This window comes from Diadema setosum, chromosome 10 (assembly GCF_964275005.1).
Source record: "Diadema setosum chromosome 10, eeDiaSeto1, whole genome shotgun sequence".
NCBI classification, from domain to species: Eukaryota; Metazoa; Echinodermata; class Echinoidea; order Diadematoida; family Diadematidae; genus Diadema; species Diadema setosum.
The window spans coordinates 10499363-10523235 of NC_092694.1; the positions used below are offsets into that span (position 1 = coordinate 10499363).

The 23873-nt window shown below is 38.5% G+C and overlaps 2 protein-coding genes across 2 annotated transcripts in view; one reads left to right on the forward strand and one right to left on the reverse strand.

Annotated features, from left to right (window-relative positions):
- LOC140234334 (small ribosomal subunit protein eS7-like) overlaps positions 1-23873 on the forward strand; it is a 463926-nt gene that overhangs the window by 177541 nt on the left and 262512 nt on the right. The window lies entirely within an intron of this gene.
- LOC140233739 (otoferlin-like) overlaps positions 1-23873 on the reverse strand; it is a 121043-nt gene that overhangs the window by 9098 nt on the left and 88072 nt on the right. Inside the window, 14 exon segments of the mRNA XM_072313839.1 lie at positions 4116-4216; positions 4802-4971; positions 5487-5728; positions 6513-6700; positions 7653-7795; positions 9137-9294; positions 10066-10236; positions 10705-10796; positions 11968-12150; positions 13697-13828; positions 15108-15134; positions 17900-17905; positions 18896-19047; positions 20110-20176. Coding sequence (XP_072169940.1) covers positions 4116-4216; positions 4802-4971; positions 5487-5728; positions 6513-6700; positions 7653-7795; positions 9137-9294; positions 10066-10236; positions 10705-10796; positions 11968-12150; positions 13697-13828; positions 15108-15134; positions 17900-17905; positions 18896-19047; positions 20110-20176 — 1832 coding nt within the window.

Genomic DNA, 23873 nt, shown 5'->3' on the forward strand with positions numbered 1-23873 from the left:
TTGTAACTAATGGTTGCTATGACTACATGATCACTTTACAAACAAATATTGATACAAGTGGCGATGATGCAATACAAACTGGGAAGTCAGTAAGATATTAAAGAGAGTGCCTGAGATACATTTACATTAAGGTACTTTGTACACAAAAAGAGCCGGGTGCCATGGCCTAATTCAGGCTTTTGGTGAAAACTAGCATCCCTGTATCAGCTCTTTCTCAAAGAGATTATAAAGTATCCATCAACTTTGTATTGCACCTGCCATGTTTCTTTGGGTTCCAGTGGGTTACCACGGTTCCATATTGAATTCTGAAATGGCCATACACTTAACACGCAGGCCACCAGGTTCCCGTATGGAAGGGTTAAGAGACGGATGATGTGAAGAATGCAAAGATGCATGACTTGCAAATCAAGCCATTCACTTCAAACTGCCCCAACCCTCTCTGTGGCAGGGACATTGGACAGTACAAACCATGCTATTAGGTTTTCTGTGCCAACCAGCACTCAAAGTACACAAATGGTTAAGCTTATGTGAGGGCATAGCCAAGATATGGTATGTAAAATGATTAGATGACAACATGAAGGATGACACTATGACACCATGAAATGATACCACAATGACACCATCTGAAGGAGGAGATGGGGTAGGGCAGAGGAGGGGGAAACCCTAGGCCCCGATGATCTTCTTCACCGAGTAACCGGGCACGTTGTAGATGAAGAGGACGAGGAGAGCCACGAGGAGAATGACGATGATGGAGTTGATGATGATCCACTTGAACCGCCTCCAGATGATGTAGCGCAGGGTGAGGAAAGGGTTGTAGAACCACCGGAAGGAGGTGTCTGGCCGACTGTGTTATGTCATGGGGGGGGGGGGGGGTATCATAGCATTGATGCGGTTGCCATGGAGATGCAGGTGGAAGTGGGAGTGAAGTGTCGGCATGCAATGGTGGTATGAATGAGGAAGACATGAAAAGACAGACAGACACAGATAGACATACAGACAGATGAATAGATAGGGAGATACACATATATGGATGTAAGGATAGATATGGATAGATGAATAGATATACAGATAGAAGTAGGTACATGTAGATAGGTAGATAGATAGATAGATAGGCAGGTAGACATACAGAGTTATAGAGAAACAGATAATTATGACATAATTTAAAGGCAATGATGTTAAGAAAAGGACCATGAACCATATTAGGGAAGACATGCATAAAAAAGCAGGATGGGATGGGAGATGAAACAAAGAATGAACATAAAGGATGGGTTAGTCACTGAAATAACAACATACAAAGCAATTAGTGGTTATATGAAAAGGTGATACATGGTTTGACGAGTGTGAAGGGAGGGTCGTGATATTTTGGTGACACAACATTTGCTCCGGCAACAATCGCTCAGGTCTTATTTCTCTCCAAGGACTTAAGGTTAATGTTAGGGTTGTGACAGGGTTTTAGATTTAAGTTTGATGTGAGGATTAAGATTAGCATTAGGATTACATTTGTGGGTAGGTTTTTTATTGTTGTTTGGCTTTAATAACATGCAGATATTTCATGGGAGCAATTGTCGCAGGAGCATGAAAACAAGTAAATGAAATGCATATGACAGGCAATCATATCTTTGGTGCTAAAAAACTTTTGGCATACACTTAATTCACTGTGGACTAAATGTCACTGCACGAGGAATGTTCACAGTTTTCATTTTTGTAAATATCCGTGCTTGACATTACTACAGGAAAACACAATGAAAAACAGAAAACTACAATGAATTGTGCACCATTGCTAACTGAAATACAAATGATAACAGCTTCACAGCAAGATATGTGCAACACAAGATAAGACAAAAAATGATTTGCTACTGCGATAGGATAATGATCAAAGAACAGATTTTTATACGATAATGGAATTGCGACACATTGATGACATGGAAATAAGCACAGTGCAAAACACCAGACACAATTTCCAAGAACAAAAATTTTCAAATCACAGAAAAACAATGACACAAAATGACATGGTTTGTTGATGAATAATGAAAAAAGGAGAGTCACAAAAATTCTGAAAAAGGAAAATGTTAGCATGCACTCATCTGATGAAAGAAAGAAAAATGGTGGTCAGTGTGAAATGTTAGTTAAAGCAATGAAAAGAAATGATTAAAATGACTTGGTGGTATGCCTATAGAAAGGCTGTGAGAGCATTACGTAGGTATGTGTGTTAGCTGCCTTTCCAATACAAAAATGCACACAAATCAAGTTCATGTTGCTCTGTAATCCTACTGCACATGACTTTACAGGGTGAGAAAGAAACACAGAGTGCTCATAGGCCATAAAATATGTAGCCCTTGTCTGGTAATGTCTACAGCAAACATGCCATGACCTCATTCTTTCATAATGTAACAATTCATAAAGTAGCAGATACTGCTCTAATTATATTTCCTTGCAAAACATCAACCATTTATAGGAAATCAGCATGAAAGTTGAAGACTAAGTTCATTACCATATTAAAGAACCTATTCCTTGAGACATACTATTATCCCCCCCCAAAAAAAAAAAATAAAAATAAATAAATAAATAAATAAATAAAATAAATAAATAAATGAATAAATAAATAAAAATGCTGGAGGTGCATGAGAAGCATTCAAATAAAAAGAAAAGAAAAAAAAGCTTGACCTAAACCCATACATTTTGTCATGGTTATGTTAGCAGCATCTACAATGAACATTGAATATCACACAAACATAACAAAACAGATGCCATAAAGTTCTTTTACCAGCTGTACATGCATGCATGTTGATACCCATCATCTTACAGTTGATACTGGCATAACCTGAAAACTGGATTCGCTCTTTCTGGTCACGTGGGTGTGGCTGCTAGCAGAAGCAACGGACGACTAGCAAGCTCTGGTAGACACTTATGAAGAAGGGTGAGAGCTCTAAATAATTTCCTGAGTTGAGGACTGTCGCACTTCCCGCCATGTGGTCCTCATGCACGTTTTTCCTCTACTCTCTCTTTGTAGGGGAGTGGCACGCATCCAAGATTACCATGGGATTCAATGGCAGTAGCATCACTAGCAGCATCCTCTCTATACTCATCATCATTACAATATCACTACACTGGTATCACACTCACCGTGACAACTGTATTCTCCTTTGTCTTGATCTGTATCAGCATCAGCAGCTCCATCAAAATCAGCATACGTATTTTTACCATCGTCATCATCATGGACATCTCCTTCATCATCATCATCATTATCATTATCATCATCATGTTATTCAGCATTCCTCATCATCATCCATGTCACAATCAACTTCTAGAGCAACACACCTTATTTTCATCACAACATAAGGAGAAGCACTGCTACCATGTGCACCTCATGATGTTAGAATATATGGAGAGATACAAGGCATTGCATCATATACTCCTGTAAAGGTAAACACCAACAAACATGTTGTATTATGGCCAAAGACGTCATATCATATCATTTCATATCATATCATATTATCTTGGCAGGTGTCTCTTTCTTTGGTTGAAGTGGCTTGAAAACAGTCAAGGTCTGATACTGAAGCACAATCACAGAGTTCAAAAATTATATGTGGAATAATAACTGGAATAAAGCACAGTGATTTATACCTCATTAAAAAACAACACAACAACAGCAACGCACAACTGCATATCCTGGCAACTGGTTGGTCTTCCTATACATGTACAAATGTACATAAAAGTAGAAATGTACACTGAACACTCAGAATCTTTCACGAGATGCTGAAATGTCAGTCGTGAGGGTGTCCTCAGGTGATGTCCCAAGATGACTGTCAATCATAAAAGTTCTCAAAACGAAGACCCAGCCATCAGAAGGTCTCCATGATTGGATACAGACTTAAAATGTACAAGATGTACTTGAATTCAGGAAGAGGAAGAGACAAAGAGAGGGAAATTAGAGAGAGGGGAGAGATCAGAAATATGATTCCTTCAACACAAATTGGAGTTCCACCTTCTTGCAGCAACTGGATCACTGGAATCACTGGAGCATTGATGCTTATTTTAACACATACATGTATATTCAGTGATTGCAAAATGAAACTGGGAGAAAAAAAAAAGAGATAGAGAGAATTCCAACATACTTGGGTTTTGGGAGGGGGTCCGGTTCGTCCCTGGCCTTCCCGGCTGGGCTCTTCTCTGCTTCTTCCTCAGTGAGGAGTGAAATCTCTGCCTCAACTTTGCCCTGGAGGGGGAAAGGAGAGATAGGAAAGATGTCACGAATGGATGAACAAGTATGCATCGATGAGGTAACATAGACCAATGTTTAATCCCCATCCTAGATCACGATGGCTACTGCAATCTTTGGTTTCACCATGTCAGTCAAATTTTCATGTCTGTCTCAATTCTGATCATTTTATTTCAATTCTAAAAGCTCCAAACATCTTTGAACCCTAAAATCTTTAATGGCAGTATGCTTTACTTTTTACAGAGATTTCCTTTTTTTCCCCCTTATTTAAGGAGTTTCACTGCCATCTCATGAAATCTCAAAATCACCATATATTGTCATCATCATTAGTGCCAGTCCAATTGCTGTGACTCTCTTCTTAATCTTAGATGGCATTTCCTTTGTCATTATTTTTTTCATCATCATCATCATCACAACCACCACCACCACTACCAACACCACTGATTAAATCCCACATGCAGTTTTTCTATACTCACGATGAGCTCCTCCTCCTCCTCCTCCTCATCATCATCATCATCATCATCACCACCACCACCACCACTACTACTGATTATATCCCACATGCAGTTTTTCTATACTCACAGTGAGCTCCTCTCCCTCCTTCTCTGACTTGGCGATGAAGGGCCACCATCCCTTGGTCCTCTTCAGCTTGAAGATGGAGACCATTGGTAGGCTCCTGAAGGAGTTGATGGAGCACTTCTTGGATGTCTTGGCTCCTCTGGGGAACCGATTGAGATCCAGGGCCACAGAACCTGAAAAGAAGACAGGACAAAGTGTTCTTCTAACCATGCTGTTTGTGTTTTATAATTTTTGTCATTTTTTTAACCCATGACCTTTCCTATGGCATGCTTCCCAAGCTCACCATTAATGCCAACTGTCAATGAAAGGGGGTAACATGTGACTCCCAGGCCCTGTTCTACCATCCTGGGCATTTTGGAGGGTGTTACATTTTGCAACACCTGCCCAATACTGATTCCAACCAAGATTGATTCCAGTCTGACCACCTGTCACATCATCAGTATCATCATTATAGTTATCATCACCATTATTACTTTTCTTATAACAACATAAAGTGGTAATATTCATGACAACAGTGATAAAACTAATGAAGAAAAAAGTGATGACAAATATAATCATAATCATCATCATCATCAACATCATCCCCATCACCATCATCATCACCATCATTATCATCATCATCATAGTCATCACCATCACCATCATCATCATCATCATCATCACATGCAAAAGGCTGTTTCATGCTCACCAAGGAAGTCATCTGCCGAGAAGTGATCAGCATCCCAAACCTGGAGAGAGAGGCGGGGCGGCACCTTGTACTCCGTCTCGTCAATGGAGAAGGCCGACTCCTTCTTCTTGATCACCATCTTCTCCTCGGCGGCCAGGTAGTCGAACTGGAAGATGAAGCGCCAGTTGAAGTTGCCCTCGCCGGTCAGAGAGCGGTAGTGGACATCGGTGGACTGGGAGTCGGTGTTCGGGCCAAGCAGCCATCTGAAACGTGATGCGAAGAACAGAAAATATGAAGTGCTCAGCATTATAGTGTTCTCACCCACTATTGAGGAAACTGCTTCAGTGGGAATCCAATTTTGGTGAAATGAAGTTCTAAGTAAAAACTTCTTCATGCTAATTACACTGCATAATTCGGAACTTGCTTTTAAAGGGATAGAATAGTTTTGGTTGAGATTGGGAAATCAAATCTTTACATTTAGCAAGATAATTAGAAACCCCCTGTATGAATAATTAAAGAGCATACAAATCTGAGAGCAATTCATAGTTTATTTGATTAGAATCAGTTTTGAAATGGATGAGTATCCAAACGCCAAGTAAAGCAAAGTGATCCTAATAAAATATTGGTCTCCCCATATCTCAGGACCTCTTTGTCTTTGTGTATCTCAGCCACTTCAAACGTAATTTTCATCAAATAAGCTTTGAATTCCTCTTAGAATTGTATGCTCTTTCACGTTTCATAAATGGTTTCTAATTACAGTACCTCACAAAAAAGTTGGAAATCTGAAGGCCAAACTCAACCAATACAATACCATTCCTTTAAAACGGGATTCATATCTTCACTGAATTGCTACAGCTGTCCCATTATTAACCCATTCCATACGGGAACCTGGTGGCCTGTGCATTAAATCTATCGGGATTTCAGAATTTAGTATGGAACGGGTTAATGTCTGGGTTGAACGGGGTTGTATGCCTTGAGCAGAAGTCTCTCAGTGATCTGGAAATCCATGGATGTCAAGTTGGCTCGTGTCTTCCAAGGAAAACTCACCCCTTGACGTAGATGTCACTCATCTTCTCCCCCGTCAGCAGTGAGTCGTCCTCGAGAACGACGTCGTCAGTATTCCAGACGATCACTCGGAGCTCATACCGCTTGGGCTTGCGCGGTGAGATGTCCACCGGAGCGCCGGGCAGCGGCATGTCCATTGGAAACATGTCCACCCACATCTCTATCTTGCCCTGTCAGAAAAAAGAAGAACATCATTTTTTCAAGAAAGAGATTTAGTAATGGAGAGGAGTGAAGATGTGCTATGACAGACGATTCTTTGATCAGCTGTCTCCCTCTGTACAAATTTGGAAGACGGGGGGGTGCATTCATCTAAAAAATTTTTGGAGGCAGAATCACTACCCCAAATGCATTTGACGCATTTTCCAGGGTTACAATGTAGATAAACGCCATTTTGAAATGCCATTCAAAGGGCGTTTTGAAACACATTTGAGACCATGATCGCCTTTCTGCGAGTAAACGTAATTCCGTTTTGAAATGTGTTTATATCTCAAGGTCAACTCCCAGCTGTTTCTGGTTGTGTTTTCCACCCATTATTTGTGTGTGAATGATGATGCCTGTATGGTGGTATGCAGTTGACATTTACTTCCTGGGTAGAATGGCACAAAGCAGCTGCACAGTAACAACACACGAATCGCGATTGGATTATGGATAGATAAACACTGCACCCCGAGAATCGGGTTTCAAACGGCATTTGCAAACACCACTCCAAATGCATTTTGAAATGTGATTCTCTCTCTTGAATAAGATCAACGCAGCCCAAGACTGCTGATCTATATTTTAACAAACGTGTTGGAAACAGGAACCAGTTGGAATCAAATCTGTCATAAGTCAACATTTTTTCATACGGAGGGGTATGAGACAAGAAGAGAAGTGAGAGAGAATTGAAAGGGCAGGATGGAGAACACAGAGGAAGAAGTGATGGAGAGGAGGGAAGGAGGAAGGACGAACACAAAGAGAAGGAAGGAGACCTCAGATATAGAGAAAAGGAGGGAAGAACGATCTGTTATGATCTGTTATGATTGTAAATCAAGAGTTGTGAATGTCATACCTTGGGAACATTTGCACGTTTAGTTCATCACCATAGAGTTATCAGTAATTCCCTTTTCGGCTGAAAGATCTCACCTGTTCAATGCCTGGCTTATCAGGGTGGTAGAGGGACCGTGTCTCCACGTGTTCAGGGACCAGCTTGCACCCCACTTGTGGTATCTCATTCCAGTGGAGGAGAGCTTCCAGAGACGTCAGGTCATCAGTTGGCTTGCTGTTGCCTGGTTACAGGAAACCAAAAGATTTTTTTGTTTTCATTTGTGATCACTTCTCTTTTTTCCATTTTGTAAAGCGTCGACACGATGTCAAATGGGAGAGCCCAGCGACATGGTAACTGTTTCATGTTATTTAACACATGCTGTCATGGTGTATACTGAAGTGGACTTCCTCCAATTTCTATCATCATCATAGCCACAACCATTATCATGATCATAATTATAGCTCAAATCATCCCTATCAACATCTCCTTAAACTCCTCAAAGAGTTTTCCATGACAACAATGACTGCTGTCATCAACATTACCATCACTGTCATTACCATCAAACACTTCATCATTTTTGGCAAATCCAAAAGATCATGACAAGGATTATCCTCAACAACAAAAAAAAACCTTGATTCCTTTCTGACTGTCATCTTCTTAATCACATCATCATCATTACCATCGTCATTAGCAACGGTATCTCTATCGAGTCCTTGTTTCCTTTCTTCTATTACCACCATACAAATGTATTCTCTTCGTACTTGTCCCCTGTGCAGCAATCACGCCAACTTTTTTTCTCCTTTTCTCCTCTCCGCCATCATCTCTGTCACCATCACCATCTTCATCCTCATCATCATCGCACCACCATGACCATCCCCACGAACACGACCACGCCCACGACCATCACCATGACCATGAAAATGACAATCATCATCTGCATCACCTTCATCATCTTGGTTAATCATCGTCTTCACGATCATGTCATCACCACAATCAATATCATCACCATTGGCATCTTCATCAGCAATACCAATTCTGTCTCCACAGCAACTCTTCTCCTCTCCTCCATTGACATCATCGTTATGAATATGCATATATGCTAATTTGTGTACTCGTAAATATTACCCCCTGTGGTGAGAAATTTCGAGAAGTCGCACACATGGCACTCGAGGAATAAGATCAAGGTTTGTTGTTTTAATTCCTCCTAGATGAATGGTGGTGTTGTGGCTTTATTACCCTTGAGTGTCAGAGAAATTTGATGCATGTGCAGTTGAACGTGTCTATCTCTTCTTCCAGGCTGTAACACTATCATTAGCTCTTTCTGGGCCAATGAGTCAAATACACACAGTTCCGTAGCTCATATTGTAGCTACGGACAGGAAATTAATATGGCATTCAGAGGATTGATAAATATTCTGCTTGAAACCACAATCATTTTCCCCCCCTTTCTCCTTTCAATCATCATCATCATCATCATTATCATCATAAGTGACAGCAAAATCATAATGAGTGTAATCATCATTGATGTTATAATCCTCATCACTAAACCAAACATTTTTTGTCATCCCAGATTACATCAGTACCTCCTTCATCCTCGATAAACTTCTCGCCAAGGTAGACGTTGTCACCGATTTGGACCTTGCCGGGGCTGAAGATGGGTGCATCAATCTTGGCTTCGGCACAGAGCCTGGTCAGAATCTGGGATGGCTTCTGGGGGTCCCTCCAATTGTTGTAACCATACCTGGGTCATCATGAAAGATGATGTGGGAATCATGACATAAAGGCTGGTATCACCCATTTTCAGTTTGATATAAAATCTTTTTAATCTTCGTAAAGTGCTGTTAATACAACACCTGTAAGCAAGGCCTAGTTGAATGATATACAGTGGTTTGTATGAAGTTCTTGTGTCTTCTCTGAAAATTTACTTTCAAAAACAGATCAAAGGAAATAACAATGTACAGGCAATTATCATAGAAAGACAAGATGACATAATTATATGACAAAAGTATGCTTTTTGCACAAGCAGTTATGTCACAAAAAGGGAATAAAAGGATTAAGAACCTGCAGTTTCACGAAGAAAAGTACAATTTATACTCCAGTATGAGCGTTTTCCTTTGTGCATCTGCCCTCAAAGACAGTCAAACATATCTGCCTACAGTTAACGAAAAAGAGTAACAGGGCAGTTCAAAAGAGATTTTGATTGATATTTTGGAAATGCTGTTATGAAGTCACGAAAATGGCTATGACTAAAAAGTCTGTGATGGAATATTCCTTTGTTGCCAACATATGCTTCCTCTTTTTCGTTGGGTATTCACCCAACTACACAAAAAAGAAAATATGTTTATTCCTACAGTCTTTTATTCCTACAGTCTTTTGAGTCCTTAAAAAATTTGAAGCACTTGGAAAGAAAGGTGGAGAAAATGATGCTTCAAGCTTCGTTTTTGTCTTTCAATCCACTTGATATCAAATGTACAAAGAAAGGTTCTGCCACTGTAGCCATCATCTTCCTTACAGGTTAAACTCTCTGGAGATTCCACAGGTTGCACGATGCTTGCTGTAATAGCGGTTCTCGAGGTCGATGATCGTCTCGCCGATGAGATCGTCCGAGCCGATGAGGTCCCAGTCGTAGATCTGGACCACCAGCTTGGATTCCATGGGGAAGGTGGTCTCAAACTCAAAACACCTTGCAAAACGGAAACATACATTAGAAGCATGGTTCAATCCATATTTTCAAAACCTCACATACATTCAAAAGTTGCATGGTATAATAATGATAACATTAACATATAACACTTGAGGTACAGCATCCATCTAGTAAACTATTAACAGATACAGAGGGACATATGAAAGAAAAAGTATAAACATGACTGTGACAGTACCTTTTGAACAATAATAAGCCTATGAGATGCTGAAAACTACAAAATGCAGATATTCTATTTTCCGTACCCTAATTTGTTGAATGAACTATTGACCGTATTTGATCACAGAGTATAGCCTACAAAGTTGTACCTGGCTGAAAGTGAAGGGACTACGTTAACCTGTTGACAATGAGCTGAATCTGCTACAACACACATTTCCTACAGACGCCTGCCCGATTATACTCAGGACTAGTCTTCAACGGGTTAATCAAGACAGTGATAGCATCACTTACTTGCCAAATGTTGGGTTGAGGTTCTTGGAGATATAGTGTTCCTTGTCACAATTCTTGTGCTTGCCCAGGATGATCTGGACGTAGGGGTCAGCCTGTGTATGGAGAAAAAAAGGGAAACAGGGTAGTATTATGATAAATCAGCACTCAATAGAACATACCCAAGATATAGTACATGCTTCCTCTCTTCACATACATTTTCTTTTAAGTACTATTATCTGTGATTTATCACTTACAATGTATGTTTCCTGGGAATAAATGCCATTTTGGCTCCCAATGAAGAATTTCCTTCATATCGTCGCCGGTCACACGAACCGACGAATCACTCGATTTTGGGTCAAATTTTCAATTTTGAGATTTTCAATCATTTCGATAGTAGATATTCCATACTACATATTCTGAAATTCTCAGTGTGTAATTCGGTGTAATTTTTACGTAGTTATCACTTTTGTAGAAGTATGTAATTCCATTTGTGAAAATTATTTGTTTTCCCCATAGACGCGTGTGTTAAACAATCAGGCAATTCGACGGTTCGGTGCGCATTGACCATGGAAAATGACAACTTTCTTTGCAGACCGAAAATACATGCATGCAGCTCTTTGACGATTTCCCGCTTATTTGTTAACAATACAATTCGATAAAAACTTCACAAGTTAGAGCAAGAGTTGAAGTCTGATGTACTACAAAAATAATTGGAAATTATAGACATGAAAGTGTAGCAACCATAAGTCAAAAATGGGTTAACTTCAAACGCGATTTTCTCGAATTGTCATTCTCACGCAAACCTGAGGGATTCGTCGGTTTGTGTGACCGGCGACGATATAGCAGGAGCCCATGAAATGCAATTTTGATATTGGGGTCCAAAATATAGCTGGATACTAATCAGAACATTTTTTTACTTGGACTTTCCACATGCTTGACCAGAAATGGAATGGAGAGATATCAAAGAAGGTCAGGTACATGACTTATTTGACTAAAATTGGCACAGAAAAAAAAGAGGATATCCAAAAAAAAAAATAGAAATGACAGCACAGGTACTATGCAAACACGGCTGTTAGCCTACAACTTGTAGATAAAGAATTGAGATACATATTTTTAAAGCATGAAGTGTTTCAAGAAGAAAAGATCTCCATATTTTTTGGTAGAAATTTGGGAAGAAACAATGATGAGACTGGACACTCTGGAGCAGCATATTGATGCAAAGATCGATTTAGTCTTATGGAGGAGATTGAGCTGACATGAAAATTCTGTCCTCATCGTCCTCACCTTCCCGTTGACATCCGTCGGGTGGAGGTCCATGGCCTTGACGATGTAGACCCTGACCAGCACCCCCATGGGGTCATTCTTGGGCAGTCCTTGGAAGTAGCCCAGGTTGGGGTCATTGGTTCCAAACATCTTCACGGGGTCCACCTCAGGTGGGAGGGGCCACTTGTAGAGGGCTAGGGCTCCCTGAACCAAGGCAGCAATGGGTGAAGAAAGATACATAGACAGATAGATGTGTCAGATGAAATATAGAAATATATAAAGATAGAAAGATAGAGAGAGAGAAATAAAGAGAGAGGTAGATATGAACAGAAAGAGAGATAGATAAAGTATATAGATAGAGAGAGAGAGATAGAGATACATACTGTACGAGCTGAAATTTTCGCGTACAGATATTTTCGCAAATTGCTACTTGGAGGACATTTTCGTGTGTTGTTAATTTTGCGGTTACGAGGGTCTAATTGAACTTAGTTAATTGCGCGTTGTTATTTTCGCGTGTTGTTATTTTCGCGGTTCGAAGGCAATTCGCGAAATTCGCGAAAATTAAACCACCGCGAAAATTTCAGCTCGTACAGTATATAGATAGGTAGACAGAGAGGGTACATAAATGAACATAGCTGTATAGATTGCAAGAGAGATACATAGACAGACAGATAGATAGATAAATAGATAGATAGATAGATAGATAGATAGACAGATAGATACACTTGTAAATAGATACAGGTGGATAGATTCATAGATAGTAAAAGAGAGATATATAGGTATAGAGATACATCGATAGAGACAATAATGCCTCCGGCGACACTTCGTGGCGGAGGCATAAGAACGATAGGTAGATAGAGATAGATAATACATAATAATAGATAATAACATAACTTGAGGGGTAGATATATATATGGGTAGATAGAGGAGAGAGATTAAAGGACAAGTTCACCTTCATAGACATGTGAGTTGAGTGAATGCAGCAATATTAGTAGAACACATCAGTGACAGTTTTAGCAAAATCGGACAATCCGTTAAAAAGTTATGAATTTTTGAAGTTTTTGCTCAGTCACGGCTGGATGAAAAGACTACTATAGCTTGTGATGTCACATGAGTACAACGATATAAAGAAAGAATAAAGAAAATTCAACATATTTCCATTTTTCTCACATAACAAAAGAACACTCGACTTCTCTCTTTCAGAAGGCAGGGGGAATAATATTACCCTTAACATACGTCAGTAGCAAGTCGAAGAAATGTGCACTTTATTCAAAAAGTAAAGTTTTGGGAAATTCTCTTTTTATTTTCCTTATATAGTTGTACGCATGTGACATCATACACTGTAGTAGTCTTCTCTTCTAGCAGTGACTGCGCAGATACTTAAAATATTCGTAACTTTTGAACGTATTGTCCAATTTTCCTCAAACTTTCACTGATGTGTTTTACTAATATTGCTGCATTCTCTCAATCCTTATGTATATGAAGGTGGATTGGTCCTTAAAGAAGGAAGAGAGAAGAGAAATACACAGACTCTGAGGGACCACACCGTGAATAGAGGATTAGAAACAACTATGCTTTCATAATCATTTCTATACTGTTCCAATTTGGTCCCTGTGGCTTCAATCAATACATTTCCACAATACAGTATTGAGTGCACGAGGAAAAAGTGCACCAGGATACCATAACAAAACAAAGAATTAGCAATGAAAGAAAGAGGGGCTTATAAAATGTAGGACGGTGCTCTTCTCACCTTGAACTTTCCAACCACTCTACTCTCACTGTCCTCGTCCCCGGTATTCTTTCCCCGGAGGAGCTCAAAGGTGTGCAGCCACTCCTTGAAGCCATTGAAGTCTGGCACATTCTCCAGTTCGGTTGGGTAGAACTATACAGGATCCAGCAAAACAGGGTGGTAGGAAGGGAGGGAGACAGACAGACACACAGACACACCACACAGACACACAGACAGAAAGAGAGAGATGGGTATCATAAGGCAGTAAAAAAAATACCACACACAATATCTCATGTACGCATGCAGGCTCTCATTAATATTTTGCAGCTTTTTTTTTTCACCATACTTTCATATACTGCATAAACTGCCAAATGTTCAATTTGCCTTTCCAATCCTTATACCATGTATGTATTTCCTCAGAGCTCTTGCTGTCATTGCTAATGTTGCCTCCCAGATATTGGAATTTCGCCATCCTCTCTAGAGCTTTCCTTACAACTATAATATTTGCAACCCTTCCTGTCTATCATGCTCGTATTTAAAGACAGAAAGCAGTGGGAAAAAGTTGTGGATCTATGTCCTCCCGAGGACAGAGCAACCTACAATTTGTATGGTCTAAGTTAAGGTCATCATACTTGTGACCACTTTTCAGAACAGAGTTTTCATCTAGCAAACATAATGCACACACACAAAAAAAATTTATTTTGTCAGGGGTCAGCGATATGATATTTTTTTTTTTTTTTTTTTGTCAGAGATCACAGATACTGAAAAGAATCATAGAGTTGGAATGCTTCCCTCATAAAAATTCAAGAGCTTCTAAGAAACAATCCAGAGACTCTCTTTCACTCTACCAGAATATACATGTATACCATAACAGGATGGTTACGCACTGTGGTTCTTCTAATACTGCAAATGAAATTTACATAAATGCATAATGTGTAATTTTATTGTGAGCATGTATTCAAGTATGTATTCATGATATTTTGTGATTACTTTATAGAGAATAAAACAACAAAATGGTTTGTTTACAATGAGGCTACCTTTGTAGGTAAGTCTTCTTCCACATTTTTCCCTACATATATTTTGTATACTGTAAAACATGATATATTCGCAGCATGAAAATTTCGCGAATGGGAGCCGGCGGCCTTTCTCGCAGCATGAAATCTTCGCAACTTGCCACTGGCATCCAATGCATATTGTGCAGGCATGAACTTTCGCATGCATTTTCATTTCACAAATGTTGCTGCCCGCGAAATTCGTGAAATTAAAATGCACGCGAGCATTCCTTGTTTGTAACAGTAGTCGATTATAGAGCAGATAAAAAAAACAGTAACCTGAGGATATCATTAATACTCATCAGCACAAAAAAAGTCTTTGGTAGAGTTGAAAACATGCTAGGAGTTAATTTTTTTTTAAAAGAATCACCCACTCTTACCTGGATTAGACAGAGATCAAGTTCCTCCTGTGTTGAACAAACAAAAACAAGAAAATAAACATATTTAGATGTTGGATACAAATATCGGTTGTGTTTCAATGACATGACAGGCATAACAAAACAGCAGGCATATCCACAGCAATATGATTATGAATAAACTCATGCAAATGACACATGTGCACCCAGAATTCTGGTGACCAGATATTAAACTTTTCTCCTTCATCCTCTTCCTACTTGCATGTTCGTATGAAAGGATAAATCGTTATGTGACACAATGACAGTTTTTGCACATTCTTTGGATGTGCATGAATTCGTAACTCAATGCTGTAATCAGATGGATTTGAGTAGCAACATAAAAAAAAAGAACTCCAAAAGTCAGTTTTGAAGAGTCACAAAATATAATTGGATGTGAATTAATGCACAGCACTCTTCAAAATGATACCTTGTAGATGTAAATGTTCATACAGCTGTACACTTCATATAATTTATCTTTTTTTTCTCATCAATATTTTTTTCCTTTTAAGCCAGCTTCAGAAAACTTACCAAAAATGTATCTCTTTCTGCAAAATACATGAAAATGCCCATGTTGCAAAATATTCTACATTTACACACATTTTATCTCCAGTGACCATATATTAAAGATGTATGCATGCACTTTCAAAAACTTCAACATATCGTCTGTTGAGAATGAGAAGGGCGTTAAGTTAGAGGCAACTTAACACCCTTATCATTCTCAACCGACGATATTATAAACCATACACTCTTAGAATTACTGGATAAAAGCCTGGAGTTGTATAGAAACAGACATGCATGAGCCTAGGTTAAAAGTATAAAATGAAATGACTATGAATGCTCTTGTCCCCTTATGTGTCTACCCATTTGAGTGAATATGTGAGCAAATCACTATATTCTTGTGTCTTACACCACAGGTTTGTGAGTGCAGAGCAGGTTTGTGAGTGCAGTTGACAAAAAACATTCACACACGAACACACACACACACGCACACACAAACTAAAACAAAAACATTTGTGCAACAGAACAATGAACATGCAGGAGTGAAATCAATCCATACATATCAAATGTGAAGATCATGTGAAAGCGATCAAACAGCACTATACAGACTTGAAACTGCCATGCATCTGCAATAGATGTGTGCTAAAGTGAATACAAACATTTACTTGGCCTATTTCCACTATGGACAGATTCTTCCATGTAGTCATTTAATGTTTGATTATGTTGATATCATCCTCAGGGATACCAGTTATAATGAAAGTAAGGGCCTGAAATACATCTACATGAAGGTACAACTTTGTACACAAAAGGGCCTGAACTGTAATTGTGCCAGGGTCTATAATTCAGGCTTTTAAACTAAAAACTGGCATCTCTGTTTCAACAATTATCCTTTTTAATAATCATGACTGTCAATGACAGTCATCATTTTCAAAAATTGTGTTTACTTATTCCTACCCTTCATTCCAACAGTTGACTCTAATCACTATCAATCATTATTTACTATCAATTACTGTCACTATGAGCACTTTCTAATTATCATATTTTTGGATCCTCTGATCACTAGCAATCATAATTATGTGGCTTTTTTTTTTTCCTAAACCCTATTATCATTCTGCTCACTATCAATCCTTATTACAATCAATTCCTCATTATTGTATTTTCAAATCATATCATTACTCTGACCACTATTAATCATTATTACAATGAGTTTTTCATCATTCTTCAGTACTGGTTATCGTTCCCTCAATATAATTGAGACTTATATATTTCTACCACAACTGCAGTAGCCTTTACTGGTGCTACAGTAGATTCCCCTGGTAGACTGAACCAACCACATAGAGATAACTCTTTGGTTTGGTAGTTGTTTATAGAAAGAAACAAGTAACTCATTTCACACAAAACTTATATTTATTTGAATATGTAAATACCTCAAATTTGAAATCATTTTGTACAATTACACACCAATTTAATTTTCTAACCATTCTACAAAACTTAAAATGTTCTTTGATGTCAACATCACACTGCAGAAAACTGAATTTGTTAAAATCTGGGGATTCACAATTTCTCAATGGCTGGGACAGGGATGAAAATTGATAAGATATTTTAAAAGTACTTAAAAACTTTAATTATTTCAAAGAGGAAAATTATGGTGGTAAAATAACAAACTTAGCAACAACAAAATATTTCAGCCTTGGCCTTTGCGCACAGACTTGCTTCTTCTTCATCATAATGTACTGACCTTTTTTGTTTGTTTGTTTGTTTTTGTTTTTCCATACCAACTTGTATCATCAATGGAAATTATATTGTGGCCCTTTTAAGGAATTTTGCTTACAATCTCGACACAGCATCTACATGTACAAATGCTCATTATCTATTCCGAACCAAATCTGGGAATGAGTGGATAGACAATCTGAGTATTTGCCTTAAATCCCATATCAGGGGTGTATAGACAGACAAATAATCTTAAAAACCATGATGTCACAGTTGTCTCCCAAGATAACGTAGGCACAAAAGGTGCAATTTCTGCAGACAAATGAGCATGCAAGATGCAAATGAGGGGAGCTAAACCCCAAGTATGGCAGACGTGAGTTGAAAAATTCACAGACTATGAGTGAAAATGACAGCAAATGACAGCAACAAACCAAATACGTCTTCAGGTTTACGTTTGCAAGGCAGTACTTCTGTGCGGAAGGAAATGGACAAATGGACAAAAAAAAACAAGGTGCGACAAACATCAGCACAATTATGGCACAGCAAGCTCTTTACTGACGAAACCTTACCTCTTCCTGTGGCGGGATTCATATACAACCAGAGCGAAAAAGAGATGTTAGATTTTATTCACAGCTTCTTCTGTCAAAATGGGTGTCAGGCTCGCACATTTCTAGGATACACCTGAACAACGTACCTGCACTTTTAATTTCAAAATTACAACCAGGGCATAAAGATTCTATGAGGTCTAATAACACAATGATTTGGGAGAGCTGAATACAAAAACTCATTATATACACGATAAATAGAAATAGGCATGTCTGGTGTATTGTTATATACTTTTATGTTGCTTGACCACATCTTTGAATACATTTGTAGTTATATTATTCATGATCCTCATCATCACCATCATCATCACCATCATCATAAATCATTATTACCATCATTATTGTCATCATCACCAAATGCTGTGGATCAATAAACCAATCAATCACTCATCAATCCATCCATCAATCAATCAATCAATCAATCAATCAATCAATCAATCAATCAATCAATCAATCAATCGATCAATCAATTAATCAATCAATCACCATCATTATCATCATCATCATCATCATCTCATGGTATCATCACATACAATGTATTTATTACCATCTTCATCATGAAGAATTCTAAAACTCTCATATTCTACCTGTCCGTAGTTAGTCGAATCTTCCAGACCGTTGCTTGGCAACCCACTACCGGTATAAAATGCTTGACAGCATCGCCTTTAGTATCATCATCTCCATCAAGTGTCATCTCCCTAATTAACCCATCTCTGGTGCTAATCTTCATCTTCATCTTTCTTGATCCTTGACATTCCCTCACTCTTTGGAGGAGAACTTTACTCCCATTTTTAAATTCACATGCATCCTATGGCTTTTTTTTTTTTACAAGCTTGTCTTGCTTTGCCGATGGCCACAAAAGTAAAATAAACCCAAACTCAAATCGAGGAGCCATCAAAGATACTTTCTCCTTCCCCTTCCCTCCTCGACTCCCCCCTTCCAAGGTTCTCTAGAACCTACCTCCACCATGAGGTCCATGAGGCTCTCATCATCATCATCACCCTTCTTGATCATCTTGGCAAATCCTCCGGCCATCTTTTTGAGGTTTGCCCCCTTCTTCTTCTTATCCTTGTCATCCTTCTTGTCTGCAGTTTCCACCGTCACCAGCATGTCTGCATGGAACAGAACACATACAACCATTTGTGACCGTGCATCACAAAACCAAACAAAAAATCGCACCCCTTGATTTTACACGAGGACTCAAGAAAGGTGAAACGGGTCAACCAAGTCAATTTTTCGTTTCCATACATTCTGAAAAAGCTACTCTTCTTCTACATTATTCTTGAGTTTGGAATCATAAAATGAATAGGAAAGTGGGTTTTCGGCAGTTTTTCTCCAACCCTTTTTTGGTAGAGTAGTGTGATGAGGTATTTTTTAGAGGCCCCTTTTCATTTCATAAAAATCCTTTGCACACTCTTCACTTTCAACTCCAATAACTTTTGAAAGGACAATGCTACTGCTCTGAAAGTTCACATTAATCATGGACAGAATGTGTTGATACTCAATTTCAGCTTAATATGATAATCCCTTCATTGTTGTTTCTGCAGCGGTTTACATCCTGTTTGTTTTTTGTTTTTTGTCCTGTTCATTGCACAGCTAGCATGGTTTGGTAAAGATTAAAAGTAGGCTAGCATATAGATTACACAACACTGGTAGAGTAGGATACATGTGTACCTACTTTAACTCATTGAAGACGAGTCGCGAGTATACTCGGGCAGGTGTCTATGGGAAATGCGTGCTGTAGCAAATCAGCCTCTCCTCAACGGGTTAATGGCTACCACTGGGTTGGCAGCTGCACAACAAGTCCATGGACATATACAGTACCGACAGCGAATTATTTTCCACATATTCGCGAATGTTTGCGCATTGCGCACATATGCGCACATATTCGCGTATATCCAGCCAAATCACTTTTTGATATAATGAATATATTATATAATATAATATAAATATTTTATATAACTTTTAATATATATCATAAACTTGTTAATTTGAATATTCATAAGGACTGGCCGAGAAATGTTTTCCGAAAAAATGTGAAATTTCAAAATCTCATATCTTCCTCTATTTCCTTAACCGATATTTGTAATGTTTGTATCGTTCTGTAGGGAATATATTTTTCTTTCTTTTGAAGTTAATTTATTTTGGGGGGTGGATTTCCTCTTTAAAGATACCTGCATTGACAGCATCCAAGTTGTCATCTCCTTCTGCATCATCCCCACCAGCATTCTCAGCTTGCTCCTAGAAAATAAATGTTTTTTTTTTTCAAAGTTTAAAGGGATGGTACAGTATTGGCTGAGATGATAATTGGGCTTTTTACTTCTTGTACAACACCAAGAAACCACTTATGAAATAATACAGGCCATACCAATTTTTTATGAGGAATTCAAAGTTTATTTGATATGAATAGGATTTGGAATGACTGAGGCATCCAAAAACAAAGTTAAAAAAAATCATAATAACAGTGGGTCCCACCTCCTATTAGGATCGCTCTGTTTTGGATATCTCAGCCATTTCAAATCTAATTTTCATCAAATAAACCTTGAATTCCTCTTGGAATTATATGTTCTTTCATATTTCATAGGAGGTTTCTCATTATCTCAGCAAAAATAGTCAGAAACCTGAAGTTAGGTCTCAACCAAAACTATGATACCAATCTTAAAACTAGTACTTTTAAAGAAAGGAAGAGTGTACAGTAGATAACACACTTAAATTCACTTCTAAAATGCTAGCAAAATTGATCATGTTTATGTCAAATACAAGGTATTTTTATATATATATATATATATATATATATATATATATACACATGCCCAGGAATTGCAGAACCCATAACATATCTATGCAACACATGGACTTGCATCAAGGTTTCAGATATACATGCATACATCCTGTACATCATACTCTCGGGTGAATTGTAGTTACAGTGCACTAGCATGAAAATTATTTCACATTGTTTAGCAGACCTCTGTAAAATAAAATTATTTTCTATGACAAGAATACTACATATACTAGTCCAAGTTTTGACAACTTTCTGAAAAGGAAAGCCTTTTACCATAATTACTATAGGTAACATTATTCTCAAACAACTGTATTTTCTCACTAAGAGGAGAAATGATCATAGCTAAAGTACAGGCCTACAGAAAACGTAGGGGAGAGTCATGTATAATCATGGTGTTGCAAGATATAAAATGTCAATAAATTTACTTTTCATCATTATCATATAAAGTCTCCTTCTAATTTACACCAATCAAAGAGAATGTCACACTCCAGTTACATCGTGTTTCCCTGCTTACTTATACTGGTCTTCACTCATTTTTTTTTCTTTTTTCATTCTTTTTTTCACTTTTTTTTTCGGGGGGGGGGGGGCTGGAGGCTTTAGAGATTGTGTTATGTTAATATAAAAGTCATCTTTTGTGGGTTAAGACATAAGAATAAAATACAAACTATAATTACTGTACTACTGAAACTGCAAACAACCACAGCAAAAATGTTGAAGTTCAATTTGAATCATGACTTGCTTCACGTGGCTGCTACGGCAGCATTGAATGCACACTATAAATTCTAAGCAAGGAACCACAGACCACCAGATTTAAGTCCCCTCTTGCAGACAAGCATCACATTGTATTTCTATGAAAGAAAATGCATCAGTCTTTTCTTATAATCTTTTCCCAAACCAAGACTGACAGTGGTAAGGACATATTGAAGAAGATAGAATGATGATTCTTTGTCTGTCTTCCATAGTCACATAGATTGACATAAAAAGAAATTTGTGCAAAATTACAAATTAGCTGCTTTGCAAACTTTGAATCATTTTATTACCTGTTGTCATAATTTGTCATGGATTTTTTTTTTTCAAATATGGTATGCATGGCATTTCTTTATCTCAAAATTTGAAATTCCACATACAGGGCGAACCAGTAATCTTCAAATCAGGGCTTCCAGTATCTAAACACTGAAACCAGAGAGATTCCTACAAGCAATCATGGAATATTCTTGTGTGTAACATTAAAAGCATTTTCAGTAGATTTACAAATCATTCCCAACTCAGGGATGCTCTTTGAATACATTCTCCCATCAGGCTACAAACGTAATGATATTTCAGGATGTCTCCAGCAGAATCGGGGCAACTTGGCAACTCTGGCACACTAATTAGTATTAATTAAACGTTAATTAGATATTAACTATGTGTTAATTAGTCTTGATGAGAAGAGTGCAGGATGAAAACTAACAAAAAAAAATAATACTGACAGATGGATGCCTCTTTCCTACCTTTAATAGTTTGTAACTAATTTCTAGCAGCAGCATGACATAGATATTCACAGTTTTATGTATGAACAGGCAAACTATTCTAAACCATGACTTGTGAAGATTGTGATGGAGAGATACAAATAATTGATTAAAACCTAAGAAAAATAGTGACGAGTGGCAGTTGGTTTTCCACCACGGGCACTGTACGTATCTAACTTCTCTCTCTCACACACAGCAGCATGATATTGGAGAAACACAGTTTATGTGTAAACTGGCAAATAATTTTAAGCCACTCCTGGTGATGATTAAGAACAGACACAAATTATTAATGTTAGAACTGGATTTCAATTAGTGTTTTATAAAATCACATTAAAATAAAATCAAATAGGGTGTGTCCATTAGCTCACCTCTTCTTCTTGAAGCTCAAGTTTGATTGTATTTAATACAAAATAAAAATGTACTTTATACATATTTGCAAAAAAAAAAAAAATAAAGAACTGATCCCAACAATGCTAATGGCAAATTTAACATACACACACAAAAAAAATACCCAGAGTCACAGAAAATGTAGCCAATTCTATTTGTACATATACGTGGGTACACATGTGACATCAGAACTAACACAGTTGTCTACATTTTGACTCACTGAATGTCTGTTAATGGGAACTCACACTTGCTGCAGTTGCCTTTGATTTGTTTTTGCTTTTTCCCCAGCTTGTAGCCTTGATTGATTCTGATGATTGGTGGTGCTATAATGATAATTGCCATAATTTCTCTCCCCTCTTTCTACTCCCGGGCTTTTTTTTCATGAACCTTAGACAACAACGGTATATTTTTGTTTTTAAGTCTGTCTCTTGCATGTGTATGGGGAGGGGGACGGGGGGCATATACTGTATGTGTGTGTGTGGGGGGGAGGGGTGGGGTGTGGATGTGTGCATGAGTCCTGGCAAGTTGTGAATACCCCATAATCCTGGCTCATTTCACACTAATGATCGCTAAAATCACACTCTGATATGAGAGAAAGTATACTCTCCTTCCCATTCCATAACTTTATGCTTCTTAAATGATGCCAAACATTAACAGAGAAACGTTGTAAGCCCCAGTCACATATAAACACGGATGCTCAAGGACTACATGGTGATCCGGGGAGATCCAGGGAGATCCGGGATAGTTTCGACCTCGATGGAGTGTCGACGAGCGTTGGTATGACTGTACACATGGTATCAACACGGCAGCTACACGGATAAGGCCAGAAGAGCGCGGCGTCTACACGGACAAACACGGCATCTACACGGATCAACACGGCCGCCACACGGACCACCCAGGATTGCTCTGCCAAGACGGCAATCCTGGATGACGCCAGATGTTTTTGACCTCCAAAAGTTGCCGTGTTGGCTTCCCGGATGTCCCCGGACATACACGGATGTCCAAGCATGTCCAAGGCGTCAACATGGATCTCTCCCCGGATCACCCCGGATCAGATCCGGGGTGGTCCGGGTGGTCCAGGGTGATCCGGGATGTCTATGTGACTGGGGCAGCTGTACAACGAAGCACGCTTGAACCATGCCCTGCCCCCTCCTATTTCTCCCAAAAGACAGAGATCACACATTAAGTGTTGATATACCTGTTGTGTTTTTGCTCACAACATGTTATGCATTTACTTTTTGTCAAGAATTAGGGCTGGACT